The 13,696-nt window shown below is 62.9% G+C and overlaps 1 protein-coding gene across 1 annotated transcript; it reads right to left on the reverse strand.

Moving 5' to 3' along the window:
* Window positions 1–11,089, reverse strand: GRK1 (G protein-coupled receptor kinase 1; the record flags this gene model as incomplete). Its single annotated transcript, XM_080799028.1, has 7 exons — window positions 1–299; window positions 1,235–1,436; window positions 2,928–3,052; window positions 5,235–5,318; window positions 5,779–5,936; window positions 8,660–8,787; window positions 10,391–11,089. The coding sequence occupies 7 exons, from the start codon at window positions 11,087–11,089 to the stop codon at window positions 1–3; spliced, it is 1,695 nt and encodes a 564-aa protein (XP_080655154.1).
* Between the last annotated feature and the right edge of the window lie 2,607 nt (window positions 11,090–13,696).

A 13,696-nucleotide genomic window follows, 5' to 3' on the forward strand; every position in this document is an offset into this window, starting at 1 on the left:
TTAGGAGACCAGACACATCCCTGACTTGGACGCCGAGGCCGCCCCGTCTGCAGTCAGCCCCTTCATGTCGTCGGGCATCTGCCCGTCAGAGCGCCACACGTTCAGCTCCGCGAACACGCCCGTCTCGATCATCTCCTCCTGCCAAGGGATGGGACAGCTGCCGGTCGCAAACTCCCGGAAGAACTCAGCATCGGCTTTGTCGAAGGCCACACCCTTGACAGTGGAGAAGGCGCCCACATCCTGGATGTTCTTGGCGTAGACCGTCCTGGAGTCCGGGACAAAGGGGGGTGTCAGCATCCCTGTGAGGAGAGAAAGCACACGACGTACGACATGTAAGTGGGAGGGGGCAGCCGTGCGCTCAGTGAGCAGGGTCACCCTGCCCCAGGGGCCCCAGGGGCTCAGGAAAGTTCTCGGGTGCCTTGTAGCCTGCTGAGCAAGACGCAAGGGCCTTCGCGTCCAGGCAAGGGACGGAGGGCTCTGGCCCGTGTCCCACGCCAGCCTCCCCAGGAGCGTCATCATCTGCAGGTGGGACGCCCCGAAGCAACCCAGGATGAGCTCCCGTCTTCTTTCCAAAGCTGGCTTCTCCCCCAACCCGCTCAGGAGCCGCGGCGCCCTAGTCGCCAGACACAGAACACCAGCCACGTGACCCTGGGGGCTCTCCCGCCCTTCCTTTCCATGTGGCCCCCGGCTAAGCACTCCGCCAGACCCATGCAGTGGCCCTGGGGACCCTCCAGCCTCTCCTGGCTCCCAGCTCCCCCCACCCCAGAAGAAGGAACTTCTCTCCTCAGGCTGCGGCGGTGAGTCCCGTGTTCACGTGGCCTCTGTGGGCTCTGGGGCGGGGCCTTGCCTGCACACGCACCCGCCACAGCCAACAACACACTGGCCGAATGGGCAAGTGTCTTCCAGACACACAGCTTGAAGAATCCTGCGCTGTCTCGGGTTAGGGGCTCCTTAAAAGTACGGAGCATAGAAAGTCACGGCCGCAGGTCTGGGCCCTCAGTTCAAAGGTCAGCAGCATGTCCCCCGCGCATGCCAACCAGCCTCCCCCAGCCCAAGAAACCTGTGTGTTACCACCCAGGCCCGGGACGTGGGGTGACAGGACGTGGAGACGGGGGTTACTTAGGGGCAGGAGGGTGGCCGGGGGGAGCCCAGGAGGCGCCGAGCAAGGCCCCTTGCTGGGGCCGGCGGACCCGCCCCACACGGCCCCCCCGGGTCCAAAGGCGCACAGACATACCAGCCTCGAGCTGTCTCCAGTTAATGTCCTTGAAGAGTGGGCTGGTGCGGAGCCCGTCACATGTCCCGTCTCTGAAGCCCAGGCGCTTCTCGGGGTCCTTCTCCAGCAGCGCCTCGCAGAAGTCCTTGCTGGCCTGGCTGAACTTGTCCGGGTACTTGACGGCCTCGGACAGGATTCTCTGCTTGAGCTCCTTGTTCTCCACCTGCACGGTGGGACACGCCACGTCACGGGAAGCCCGCTGAGCCCACCAGGGGATGTGCCCAGCTCAGCCAGTGCACCTCCCGGGAAGACGCCGGGCAGAGGCGACAGAGGAGGTGAGGGGACGGAGGTGACGGTGGAGGCGACAGAGAAGGTGATGGGACAGAGGTGACGGTGGAGGTGACAGAGGAGGTGATGGGACGGAGGTGACGGTGGGGGTAACCAGTCACCTCTGCCATCACCTCCACCATCATCCCTACCATCACATCCGCCTCCACCTGGTGTCTGATTCTGAGCGCTTTTCCAGAGAACCCCGTTGCCAGTGATGGGGTGTCAGGCCTGCATGGTCAGCAGGGAGCCCCACAAGGAGCCCCGAGGTGCCCTGTGCCCCTGAACCCCAGGTCCACCCTGGCTCGGGCAGACCCCGGCCACAGGCTCTCACCACACACAGATTCGCCTTTTCTAAAATCGCACAGCTGCGGGCTCCCGCGCTCTCGCAAGTGACTCTCGGGAGGGACACATACCCCCCGCGGGCCGGGAGACCAGGAGCCACAGCGGCCCCGAGCCCCACTAGCCCGAGCCCATCGCGCTCACCACACACAGGACACCGGGCTTCCGGTCGGGGCCCAGGCACCCCCTCTCTGGGCTCCGGAGAGAACCGCGCTTCTCCCCACGGAAGGCGGCGGCCACCCTGCCTCGAGCGAGTCCGTGGGCCATCGTTCCGACAGCCTGGGCTCAGCTCACGTCTCTCGGTCACATTCTCGTGATTCTCAGAGTATTTCAAACTGTCGTTGTTATTCTACTTGTCCCGGTAACCTGGGACCAGCGCTCACGAGTCGTGAAGCCCCGCAGGGCCGTCAGCTGTGAGCGCCGGCCCCGGAGGCCCGCGGACGGCTCCTGGGACCGAGCGTCGCGGCTCGCTCGGGACTCCGGCCCGCGGTGACCTGACCGAGGTGCGCGCCGGGAACCAGGAGGTTCGCCTGACTCGCTTTACCGCAGCCTCGGCTCTGGTTGGGGCCCCGAGCTGGCCCCGAGAGGTCTGAGGTGAGCCGGTACGTGCGGTTCTGGGGCCGCAGCTGGAGCACCCCTGGACTCCGGGGCAGACGGGGCAGGGGGAGGGCGTTGGGGCCGGGGGTCGGGCACAGTGAGGCAGGGCCCGCTCTTCAGAAAGGCTGCCGGGCCAGACGGAGAGCTCGCCGGTCCGCCGTGGAAGCACGAATGGGGGCGCCTGTGGCCCTGTCTCCCCGCCCCAGGACTGGCTTGGGCTGGGGGAGCTGAGGGCTGCTTGTGGGGGGGGGGGGTTGGGGAAGTCCGGGCCCGGCGGGTCCTGAAACGCTTGTCAGTGTGGGGCTCCACGAGATGAGGTCGCCACGTCCCCTCTCCTGCCTGGGAAGGACGTACCACGAGAGGCCCCTTGTGTTCAAGGTCTGAGCAGCGGCTCCCCCGAGGAGGGGGTCACAGGGCGGCCGCGGGACCCGTGCGAGTGACCTCCTACCTTCTCTCCACGGGCACGGAAGGGTCCTCTGGCTGCGATCATCTCATACAGCGTGACGCCCAGGGCGAAGTAGTCCACGGAGAAGTCGTACTCCTCGCCCCGCAAGAGCTCAGGGGCCATGAACCCTGCGGGCAGAAGCGGGCACAGACTCCGGCGCAGGCCCCGGCACTGAGCACGCACTCAGGCCAGGCAGCGCGTCCCAGACGGGGCTCCCAGCGTGCCCGCGGGCGGGCTCCTCACCCCGACCCCTCCGCGGCGGGGCTGCCCTGGGCGCCGCGCACTGGGGACCCCTTCCCTGCCCACACCGATACTTGGAACCCCCGCAGTCGTCGCAGCCGGGAATGTCTGCAGACGCTGCTGAGTGTCTCCTCCAGGCAACACCGCCCCGGGTCCAGCCGCTGCCTCTCGCGGGCTTGAAGCCCCGCCTCCCTGTGGCACGTCCTACAGCCGGAGCCGTGGCCCTGGCCGGCCACGCAGGCACAAGCGTGACCCACAGCATCGTGGTCAGGCGCTACCAGCTCCTTCCCGTAAGGGCACAGAAGGGCCGATTTAAGCCAACACAACCCAGAAAGCAACCGGACCACACAAGGCGGGCTGGGGCCACGCGGGGAGCCCACACCCCCGAAGCACGTTCTGGAATTTTCCTAACCGTCGTGTCGGGGAGCCAGCCAGCACAGGGGAAGGGTGCACGGGCCGGTCTCTGGGGCCCAGGGTCCACTCCCCTGGGACCTGAGCTGGCGGGTGCTGTGGGCGGGGCATGGGTGGCTCCCGGGCCTGCCGGCTTCGGACGTTCCCAGGGAAGCAAAGCTCGTGAGCCTGTTGATTTCTGGGGCCTCCCGGCCCTCAACGGGTAGTGCTCAGAGCCAGGCTCCAAGAGGGGATGTGCTCAGCGCAGCGGCCAGGTCGATGGGGCACAGACCCGCCCCTCCCCGCAGAGGCTGCCGGCACGAAATTGCACAGACCCTCCTGGCCCAGCACGCTTCACCCCTTCATAGGCCCCACTTTCCGGGAACCGCACCGTCGCTCAGATGGCTCAGACGTGGCGAAAAGGACATGTCTAACGGGCCGCCACTTCGAGACAGAAACGGGGTCTGGGGGGACAGCCCAGCAGGCCACAGCAAGGGGGTCAGTTTCTGCAGCAAACACCCTGGGGTGGGGGGTCCCTGCTTGGCTCCGCGACCCCGGCAAGGTGATACGCAGCTTTGTGTCCCGAGGAGCTATGTGGCACCTGGGACAAAGTGAGCACCAGGAAATGCCGGTCACCGAAACGGGCAGGGGAGTGACTGAGCAGGTGTGTGAGCCCGGGCCCCCGCGCCCCCTGCTCAGAGACGGGCCAGAGCCGCAGCGGAGCCCGTGACGCCCTCTGGTGGCCGGCAGGGCCCTCACACTCGCAGTCCGACGACACGAGTCCAGCCTGCGGAGCCGTACTCTCTGCGCTTTCTCATGATCTGAATCCCCCTAAAACACAGTCCACTCAGAGCTGGAGTCCCATAGATTCTGGAAGACTCGACTTCAGAGGGATCTCCCTAACTGAGGCCACGGCAGCAGGGACAAACCCAGAAGGGCTCAGAGCCCAGGACAGGAGAATCTGGGGACACAAAACAAGGTCCAAGCAGCCCAAAACCCTAGTGACAAGAGTCCCTCCTCCAAGCCAAGTCAGCCCAGAGATGGGCTGGCTGGGAGCCCTGCCTCCCGGAACACGGCAGCACAGGGGACAGACCCCCAGGTGCCCGCAGACCGGAGGCAGCGCCCAGCTCCCCTGCAGTCTGGGCTGCCCGCTACGCCCGCCCCAACGCTGGCGGGTCCCCTCTGTTGTCTGCGGGCCCTGCTTCCCTCCCCGCCGGGGCAGGACGTGTTGCGTATGAGTGCACAATGCACACACAGACACACCTGTGCACGCACGCACACTCATGCACACATCCTGGACACGGGCTGCCCCCTCCCCTGCAGAGCCTACCCCACACGGCGGTGGGGGCCGGCCACCCATCGCGGCTGTCCCGGTCTGCGCGCGCTGGGGAGCTGTCACACGGTGGGGGGCACGGCTGGTGATCCGCTGCAGATGTCCGGGGCTCCAACCCACGGGGCCGGGCAGGTTGGACACATGCACTCTGTTGATGTCCAGGAGGCCAGTGGAGGCAGAAGCCCCTCACGGAGCGGGTGGCCCTCCAGAACCGAAAGGTGGGGGACCCCCTGCAGCGGGGACCGGGCGCACCCACTGGCCACACCCAGTGATCTGCTGCGAGGGTGCATGGCCTCGCTCCCCACCCCCACAGAAGAGACCGCCCCCACCCCCCCCCAGGGGCTCACCCGGGGTGCCTGCATAGCCCTTGGTCTTGGTCTGCCCGTCCTTCAGCTCCACAGCCAGCCCAAGGTCAGAAATGCGGATATTGCCTGAAAGCAAACACAGGCCGAGGTCACCTGCGCGCCCACAGAACAAAGGCACCTGGTGTCCCCTGAGCCTGCAGGAGCCAAGGGCAGCCGCCGCACGCACACACGCATGCCCGTGAGCACCCACGCGCAGCACACGCCCACCCCAGGGCCCCGAGGCCTCTGCCGCCCCAGCCAGACTGCAGAGGGACGGAGGGGCCCCAGTAGTGCCCTAAACCGCCTCTAGAACGCCCCACGTCTGCACGACCTAGTGACACAAGGGCGGGGGGTGTAAGGGACGTAAAGGAACCCAGATCTGTGTGTTTCCTTCTGACAAGAATCCCTTCAAAGGCAGAGAGAGTAGCCAGTCTGTCCTACCGATGCAGGAGAACCTGGCATGGGCAGGCCGGGGCAGGGAGGCTGGGAGGAGGAGAGATGGGATGGGGGGAGAGCAGGGGAGGGGAGCCCCGGGAGGGCCCCTCACCATCATCATCTAGAAGCACGTTCTCCGGCTTGAGGTCTCGGTAGACAATGCCTCTCTGGTGCAGGTGCTCCAGGCCACTGATGACCTGGGCCGTGTAGAAGACTGCGCGTGGCTCCTGGAAGCCGGGGTTCTCCTCATCCACGTTGTAGATGTGGTACCTGGGGTCAGACCACACAGGGGCCCATGCGTCCCTGGCACAGCGAACAGGGCAACCACCGCGGCCACGGGACAAGAAATCTCAGGGAGCAGTGAGAGCCTCAGAGCCCATGCCGGGGGTCTGGTCGTTGTGGCGTCTCGGCATCGGCCTGAAAGACCTGCGGCGGCCTGAGAGCCCCTGGTGGCTTGTCGCGCCCTCACAGGCCCCCACCGCAGCCCGTAGGACAGGAGCCGAGGCGAGAGTGCAGCGCTCTCCCCACCGCCCCACGCTCGCCCGCACCAGCCAGCGAGTGGACCCGAAGCCGTTTCGCCGCTGCCAGCCAGAGGACGGGCAGAGCATGGCGGAGCCAGCCCAGGCAAGCGCCCCGAGTCGCCGCAACCATAGCAGTCATTCCGGTGTCCGTGCACGCGTGCGGGCCGGCTCCCAGGCCGAGCGCACGAGCCCGGGGGTGGCTCCGGGCGGGGCTCCGGGCTGGGCCTGCTGTGGTTTCCCCGCCAGCGTCCCTCCTCCCCTAGACCGCTTGCTCGTCTCCTCCACTCTCACATTCCACAGAAACGCGAGACCTCACGAACACGGGGAAACAAACTGTTCAGAGCAGAGAGCGACCAGCGAGAGGCAGGCCAAGAAGCAAGAGAAAAGACCTCGAGTCAGCCGTGCCGGCAAGACAGACGGTGCCGCGCCAGGGCGACGCGGTAGCAGGTGCCGTGCGTGTGGCACAGCGTGGTGTACGGGAGCGAGAGGTAGCACAGAGGGACGTAGTGAGCTCTGCTCTGGCACAGCACGACACCGTGTGACACAGCGGGCTGGAGTGGAGATGGTGGAGAGCAGTAGGATGCGGCGTCACACAGGACAGTGGGGGACAGCGTGGTGTAGGGTGTTACACGGTGTGCTACATAGTATGGTGTTGTACGGGGCAGCAGAGGACGCACAGGATGGGATGGTGCGGCATAGAACATGGTGGCAGCTGTAGTATGGTGTGAGATGGTATAGCACATATGGACAGCACGGGGCAGCGTGGTGTAGTGCAGTGTGGCATAATGTGGTATGGTGTAGTAGAGTGTAGGATGCTGTAGTATAGTGTGGTATAGTGTAGTATAGTGCGGTATAGTGTAGCATAATGTAGTATGGTCTAGTAGAGTGTAGTATGGTGTAGTATAGGTAGCACGGTGTAGCAGGGTGTAGCATGGTGTAAGATAATGGAGTAGTGGAGTATGGTGTAGTATGGCCTAGTATGATGTAGTATGGTCTAGTATAGTGCAGTATAGGGTAGTATGGGGTAGTATAGTGTAGCATAGTGTAGCATGGTATAGTGTAGTGTAGTATGGTCTAATATAGTGTAGAATAGTCTATAGTGTAGTATGGTCTAATATAGTGTAGTATAGAGTAGTATGGGGTGGTATAGCATAGTATAGTGTCGTATGGTCTAGTATAGTGTGGTATGGTGTAGTATGGTCTAGTATAGTGTAGTATGGTCTGGTATAGTGTAGTATAGAGTAGTATGGCGTAGCATAGTGGAGCATAGTGGAGCATGGTGTAGTATGGCCTAGAATAGTGTAGTATAGGGTAGTATGGGGTATAGTGTAGCACGGTGTGGTATGGTGTAGTATGGTCTAGTACAGTGTAGGATGGTGTAGTATAGGTAGCACGGTGTAGCAGAGTGTAGCATGGTGTAAGATGGTGTAGCATAGAGGAGTACAGCGTAGTATGGTGTAGTATGGTCTAGTATAGTGTAGCAGAGCATAGCAGAGCGTCGCGTGGTGTAGTACCATGCAGCACAGGGCAGCGTCGTGTGCTGCTGTGCGCTATAGAGTAAGGCCGTGTACTAGGACGCTGTCCAGCACAGTGTCATGATCGTATGTGCTCTGATGTCATGTCGTGTACACTTGCTAGTCTCCTCTCTCCTCTTCCACGTGGCCTCACGTGGGTCCTTTAGTCGAGGTCTCATAATTCCCGCCTGGAAAATGAGGCCCGTAAACACCGCGGGCCCTGCAGAGGCGCGGAGTCCAGGATGCAGAGCGGAGCCAGAGGACTTGCGCAGAACCGACAGCAGTGGCCCGTCTGCCGGCTGGGATGCTCTCTCAGGGGTCGTGCATGGATTAGGGTTCACTGCCCGGTGCCCCGAGAGCACCGCGTCACTCCTTATCCCCGTCTCACACCAGCACACGGAGGCAAGAGCTCTCCGACTGCCCGGGGTTCCCCACCGAGAGCCAGCGGTCTGACTTCCCCCAGGAGCCCCAGGCCAGGCCCTCAGACCTCCGGCCAACCCAGGCACCGGATCCACCGACGGGCAAGTCATGGTTCCCAAAGCTGGCCACGTCGTGTTTCCAGCTCAGCCATTACCCCCAAGAGCAAATCGTAACGTGATGCCCCCAGCCTGTCCCCACACACGCTTCATCCAACTGTCCGCCCCACGAGCACTCGCCTGGGCCCCTCGTGCTCCTGCTACCTCCACCCCCGCGCACTCACGTAACCCCCAGGTCCCCGGGGACTCGAGGTCCCCCCGCAGCCGGAGAGCCGCTCGCCACCTCCCCACTGGCCCGCATTTCACGTAGGACTAAGGACACACCTCCTCGAGTGTCACCGGCCCAGGGACAGAGGAGCGGGTTGGTGGGGCCCAGAGCTCCTCCTCACCGTGCCCTGTGAGCAACGTGGGCAGCCCCCAGGGCCCAGAACCCTCTTCATGCTCGGCTGCTTGAGCCCCCCCGCCCCAGGTCCCCCGTTTACCTTATGTCGCCCCCATTCATGAGCGTCATCACCAGACAGAGGTCCGTTTTGGTTTCAAACGCATAGGCCAGAGAGACGATAAACCTGCTGTGAACCTTTGCTAGAATCGTCTTCTCCACCATAGCACCCTGAAAAGCAAGACGTCGAATCAGCGCCCAGGTTTAAGTGCGAAAGTGATGTCACTGAAAAGAGTAAGTCCCACATCCCAGAAAACAGAAACAGGGTCACAAGTCCTCGAAGCAGCTCGCGTAACGCAACCGCAAACAACTGACAGCCGTGCCCCTCCCCAGAGACCAAATCAGTCGCGCAAACGTCTGTGCGGACGGAGGACTCCAGGCTTACAGGAGCCTCTGGTAAGGAGACAGGAGTCGGAGCAGCAGCCCTAACGGCTCTGGGAGAGGACCCAGCGCGCCCCCTGTTCTGAGCCGGCCCTCCCCACAGTCCTTCCTTACACCCGACAGGCTCACCCCTGGCAACCCCAGACCCGTTCTCCTCTCCCGGCCCCCTGGACAGCCGGGACCCACCGGCCTCTGTTCATTTTCTGTCCCTTTATCACAGTTTTTAAAGTTGTGTTTGGGTAAGGAAGGTAGCGTTCCTTTGTGAAGGAGGAACTCTTTTGTTCCGGAAGGCCCCCCACATCCACACTTCCTGAGTACTAAGTTCAATGAGGACACTGGCCTCAGGACAGAGGACACCGTGGGTTAGGACGACACGTCACCCTGCCTGCTTGCCCCCGCAGCCCCAAGGGGACAGCACTATTGAGAAACCCCGGGGTGGGTACCCTTGGTGGCTGCTGTTTACCCCAAAAGCATTTGTGCATTTGTGCTTGTGGCGGGAAAGGACGGGAGCCACACGGGATGGGAGAGGAGGTCCTATGACACGGCAGCTTTGCCGCCCTCCCTCAAGGGCGTCTCACCCTTGTTGGGGAGAGAAGCCCCCACGCGGCAACCTGTCGTGCCGTGGTTCACCCTGGCCCGGAGAAGACATGGCAGAGGCTGTCAGGCCGGCTAGACTCCCAGGGAGCCCCCACCACAGCACAAGCCAGCACCGAGAGCCCTGAAAGCCGGAGTGGAGAACCGACAGCTCCCCCAACACCTGCTCCCCTATTTCACGGTGGGGATGGAGACACGGGAAGGCTGGTGGGAGGAGCTCCTGGGGGCTCCGTCGGCTGAGCGTCCGAGGCTTGGTTTTGGCTCAGGTCATGATCCCAGGGTGCTCGGATCAAGTCCCACATCGGGCTCCCTGCTCGGCGAGGAGCCTGCTTCTCCCTCTGCCCCTCCCCCCGACTCATGCACTCTCCCTCTGTCCCTCTCTCAAATAAATAAAGTCTTTAAAAATAAGTAAGGAAATAAGATAAATCTCGAAAAAAAGGAGACAGCTGACAGGATGGGCAGAACCGCCCACTCCATCCAACGCAGAAGCCGCCTCAAGAGGGGTCACGGCAAACCCCGCGTGGGGGCAGAGCCGGGCCGGGGGCAGCAGAGCCGCGGACGGGCCCCTCTGCGCCCCGCAGGCCAGACCATCGGCTCAGGACGCGGAGGCTGCCCGGGGGAGGGAGCCGGCGTCCCCAGGGCAGAGGAGCCCATCCACGAGGGGTGCCGGGCGGGGAGGGACGCGGCCCCGAGGGGCAGAGGAGCCCATCCACGAGGGGTGCCGGGCAGGGAGGGACGCGGCCCCGAGGGCGCTCCCACCCCCGAGGGCGCTCCCACCCCCGGGAGCGGCGCCACCCACCTGGTAGCCCTTCCTTTTCTTGAGTCTCTTCTTGTTGAGCTTCTTGCAGGCGTACAGCTTGCCCGTGGCTTTCATCTGGCAGGCGGACACCTCCCCGAAGCCCCCTTTCCCCAGGACCCTGAAGTCCAGGAACCAGTCCTCGCCCACGGGCCGGGCCTCCAGCCACTTCCACTGTAGGAACCTCTGGAAGTAGAGGCTGCGCAGGTACTCCTGGAAGGGCGCCTGGCTCAGGTGCGCCAGGGTGGCCCGCAGCAGCGGCTGGAAGGGCGCATCCCCGCGCGCCGCGGACCCCTCCCGGGCCTGCGCCACCGCGCCCTCGTCCAGGAAGCTGCAGAAGAGCTTGGCCCCGGGGTCCAGGTGCTCGGCCAGGATGGCCCGGGCCTTCTGAGGCCGGAGGTCGTCATCGGCCGTGTCGTAGTCCTCGATGGCCTTCCAGAGCCCCAGCGCCGGCGCGTGCCTCTCGTCAGCCCCCAGGAACTGCCAGAAGAGCCGCTTGCCGACGGGCTGCTCCGAGCACACGCTCGGGAACGCCAGGTCCAGGCTCTCCCGGAGGCCCTCGCACTTGGCCAGTGGCGGCAGCTTGAGCTTGGCCAGGTACTTCCTGTCCCGAGAGGACGGGCCGGCGTTGCCGTCGAAGCTGCCGCGGGCGGCGATGAAGGCCGAGTTGGCCACCACCGTCTCCAGGGAACCGAAATCCATCCCGGTGCCGGCCGCCCGCGACGTCGGGCGCGAGAGGCCGGACCCGCCACCCCAGGCCTGTGCCCCCTGCCCTCCCTAGACAGCGGGCGTCCCGGCAGGTGCGAGGGTGACTAGCGGCCGTGCCGGGAGCCCGGGAACCCAGCTGACACAGCTCTGGCCAAATCCCGGCCCGGGGTCACAGAGCAGGTGCCAGAAAGAGACAATCCCCTAAGCCGCTTCCAGGAGGATTACGTGGCCCCCTCCCCCCCGCCACTCCCTCCTTGGGGCCCGCCAGGAAGGACAAAGGGCAGACCCCGAAGCATCTGCTGAAGCCGCCCCGCGGCCCCCAGCCCCGGCAGGGGCTCCTTCCCTTGCGAGAGCGGGAGGTCAGACAGAAGGCAGAGGGGTCCCGAGAAACCCCAGATGGCTGGGGGCTTTCCCGCTACATTTCATTTTCGTCTTAAAAAATAGCAAGTGGGAGGGAAAACGGCTGGGAACGGGAATTCGGAGAAAACCCTCGCAGGGAAGAGCTCCCCGGGGTGCCCAAGGGTGAAACCGCGGCTAGGGGACTGGTTAGTATGTGGGGACCCGGCCTGACGCTGACGGTGGCCTGCTCCAGGTCACCTGTCTGCACCGGGGACCTAAGGGAACCCGGCACCTGCCGAGGGATCAGCCCCGCACCCGCTCCCCCCCACCTCCACCCCCGGGGCTGAGCTCGCAAAGCAGAGACGCCTGGAGAAGCTTCCAGTGAAGTTAGGGCTGAAGCAGGAGACCCTCAGCTACATGCAGGGCTGAGGCCTCGAACTGAGAGGAACAGGAGGGAGAGCGGAGTGAAGAGGCCAGGGACACACCTGGGGGGACACAGCTGGAGGACACATCTGGGGCACACACATGGGAGACACATATGGGGGACAGGGCCCCTGGGCGACACACCTGGGGAATATCTGTGGGAACAGGCCTGGGGGGACACACCTGGGGGGGACACATTTGGGGGGACAAACCTAGGGGACATCCCTGGGGGACACACCTGGGGGGCCACTCCTGGGCCACACACATGGGGGGACACACCTGGGGGATGCCAGGACCAACAGAAATGTCACCTTCACAAGGACATGGTTTTGTCTGTCTAGTACCCAGCAGCTGCTCAGTAACTGTGCGGGGAAGAAAAAGAAGGGACAGAGGTCGGGTATGGTTTCGGGAGCGGAGAAGGGAGAGCTTCCAGAATCGAGGATGCAGGACCCAGCAGAGGTGGGGAAGGCCGGCCCACCCCACGCTCCTCCTGGCAGAAGAGGGTGTCTGGGAGGCAGAGAGGTTCTGCCAGTGGGTGTGGGCAGAGGCAGGGGAGGCCAAGGGAGAACTTGCTGAGCAGCCACAGTCCCCTCCTTGAGCCCTTCCTGCCCTCCCGTCAGGGTTCACGGGGTAGTGGTTGGGGTTTGCTGCAGCGAATTCTCCAGTGAAACCATCAGGGCCTGGAGGGTTTTTGTTGGAAGATTTAATTTTTTTTTTTTAAGATTTTACTTATTTATTTGACAGAGAGATCACAAGCAGGCAGAGAGGCAGACAGAGAGAGAGGGGGAAGCAGGCTCCCCGCCGAACATAGAGCCCCACGTGAGGCTCCATCCCAGGACCCTGAGATCATGACCTGAGCCGAAGGCAGAGGCTTTACCCACTGAGCCACCCAGGCACCCCGGTAGGAAGATTTTAAATTACAAATTCAATTTCCTGCAGTTATAGGGCTGGTCAGAGTATGTGTTCCAAATTGGACAAGGGGTGTTTTGCGAGGAGGCCGATTTCATGGAAGTTGTTGAGCTTAAGTATATGGAACCGTGTGTGGCACTTCCTTGTGTAGGAAGGGTCTGTAGTGGTGCTTCATTTCTGATGGCATCACCTGTCTTTCCTCTCGCCGTAGATTCAAGTGAGTTTTATGGAATTTTCGAAGAACCGGCTCTTTCACCGACTTCCCCTTTTCTTTTGTTCTTATTTCATTGGTTTCTGTTGTAATTTCTTATTTCTTCCTTCTACTTGCTACCCCGCTCTTTTCCCAAGTCTTCCAATTGGGAACTTAAATCACGAACTTGAGACTGTCTCAGAGCACTTAGAGCAGACACTGTCCTGTCGCTGTGCCGCGGCCGCGGCCCATGAATTCTGACGTCGCCCGTTGGTCGTCAGCCCTACGCATTTCTTTTCGATTTCCCTCAAGACTTCCTTTCGAATCACGAATCATTCTGAGGGTCGCGTCCATTTCTCACATTCCTGTTGTTTTTGTTATCGATTTCGAGTTTGACTGGATCGTGGTTGGAGAACACACGGCCTGATCTCGACGCTCAGATTTGTTGGGCTTTATTCTCCGGCCCAGGACACGGTCTACCCCGGTGCATGGCCCAAGGTCACTTACAAAGAGACTGTATTCTGCTACGGGGCGGGTGTTCGAGAAACGTCAACGGCATCCTGTTGGTCGACAATACCGTTGAGTTCTTCTCCGGCCACGCTGGCTCTCTGTGGAGCTGTTCCGCGGCTGCCGGGGGAGACGCTGAAGCCCGTGACGGAAGTCGCGGACCCACTTCTATGCACAGGTCTGTCCCTCTGCCGCCCGATCTCGCCGCCCTGTCGTTCGCTGCACACACGTTT

The sequence above is a fragment of the Martes martes genome (assembly GCF_963455335.1).
Source record: "Martes martes genome assembly, chromosome: 3".
NCBI lineage: Eukaryota > Metazoa > Chordata > Mammalia > Carnivora > Mustelidae > Martes > Martes martes.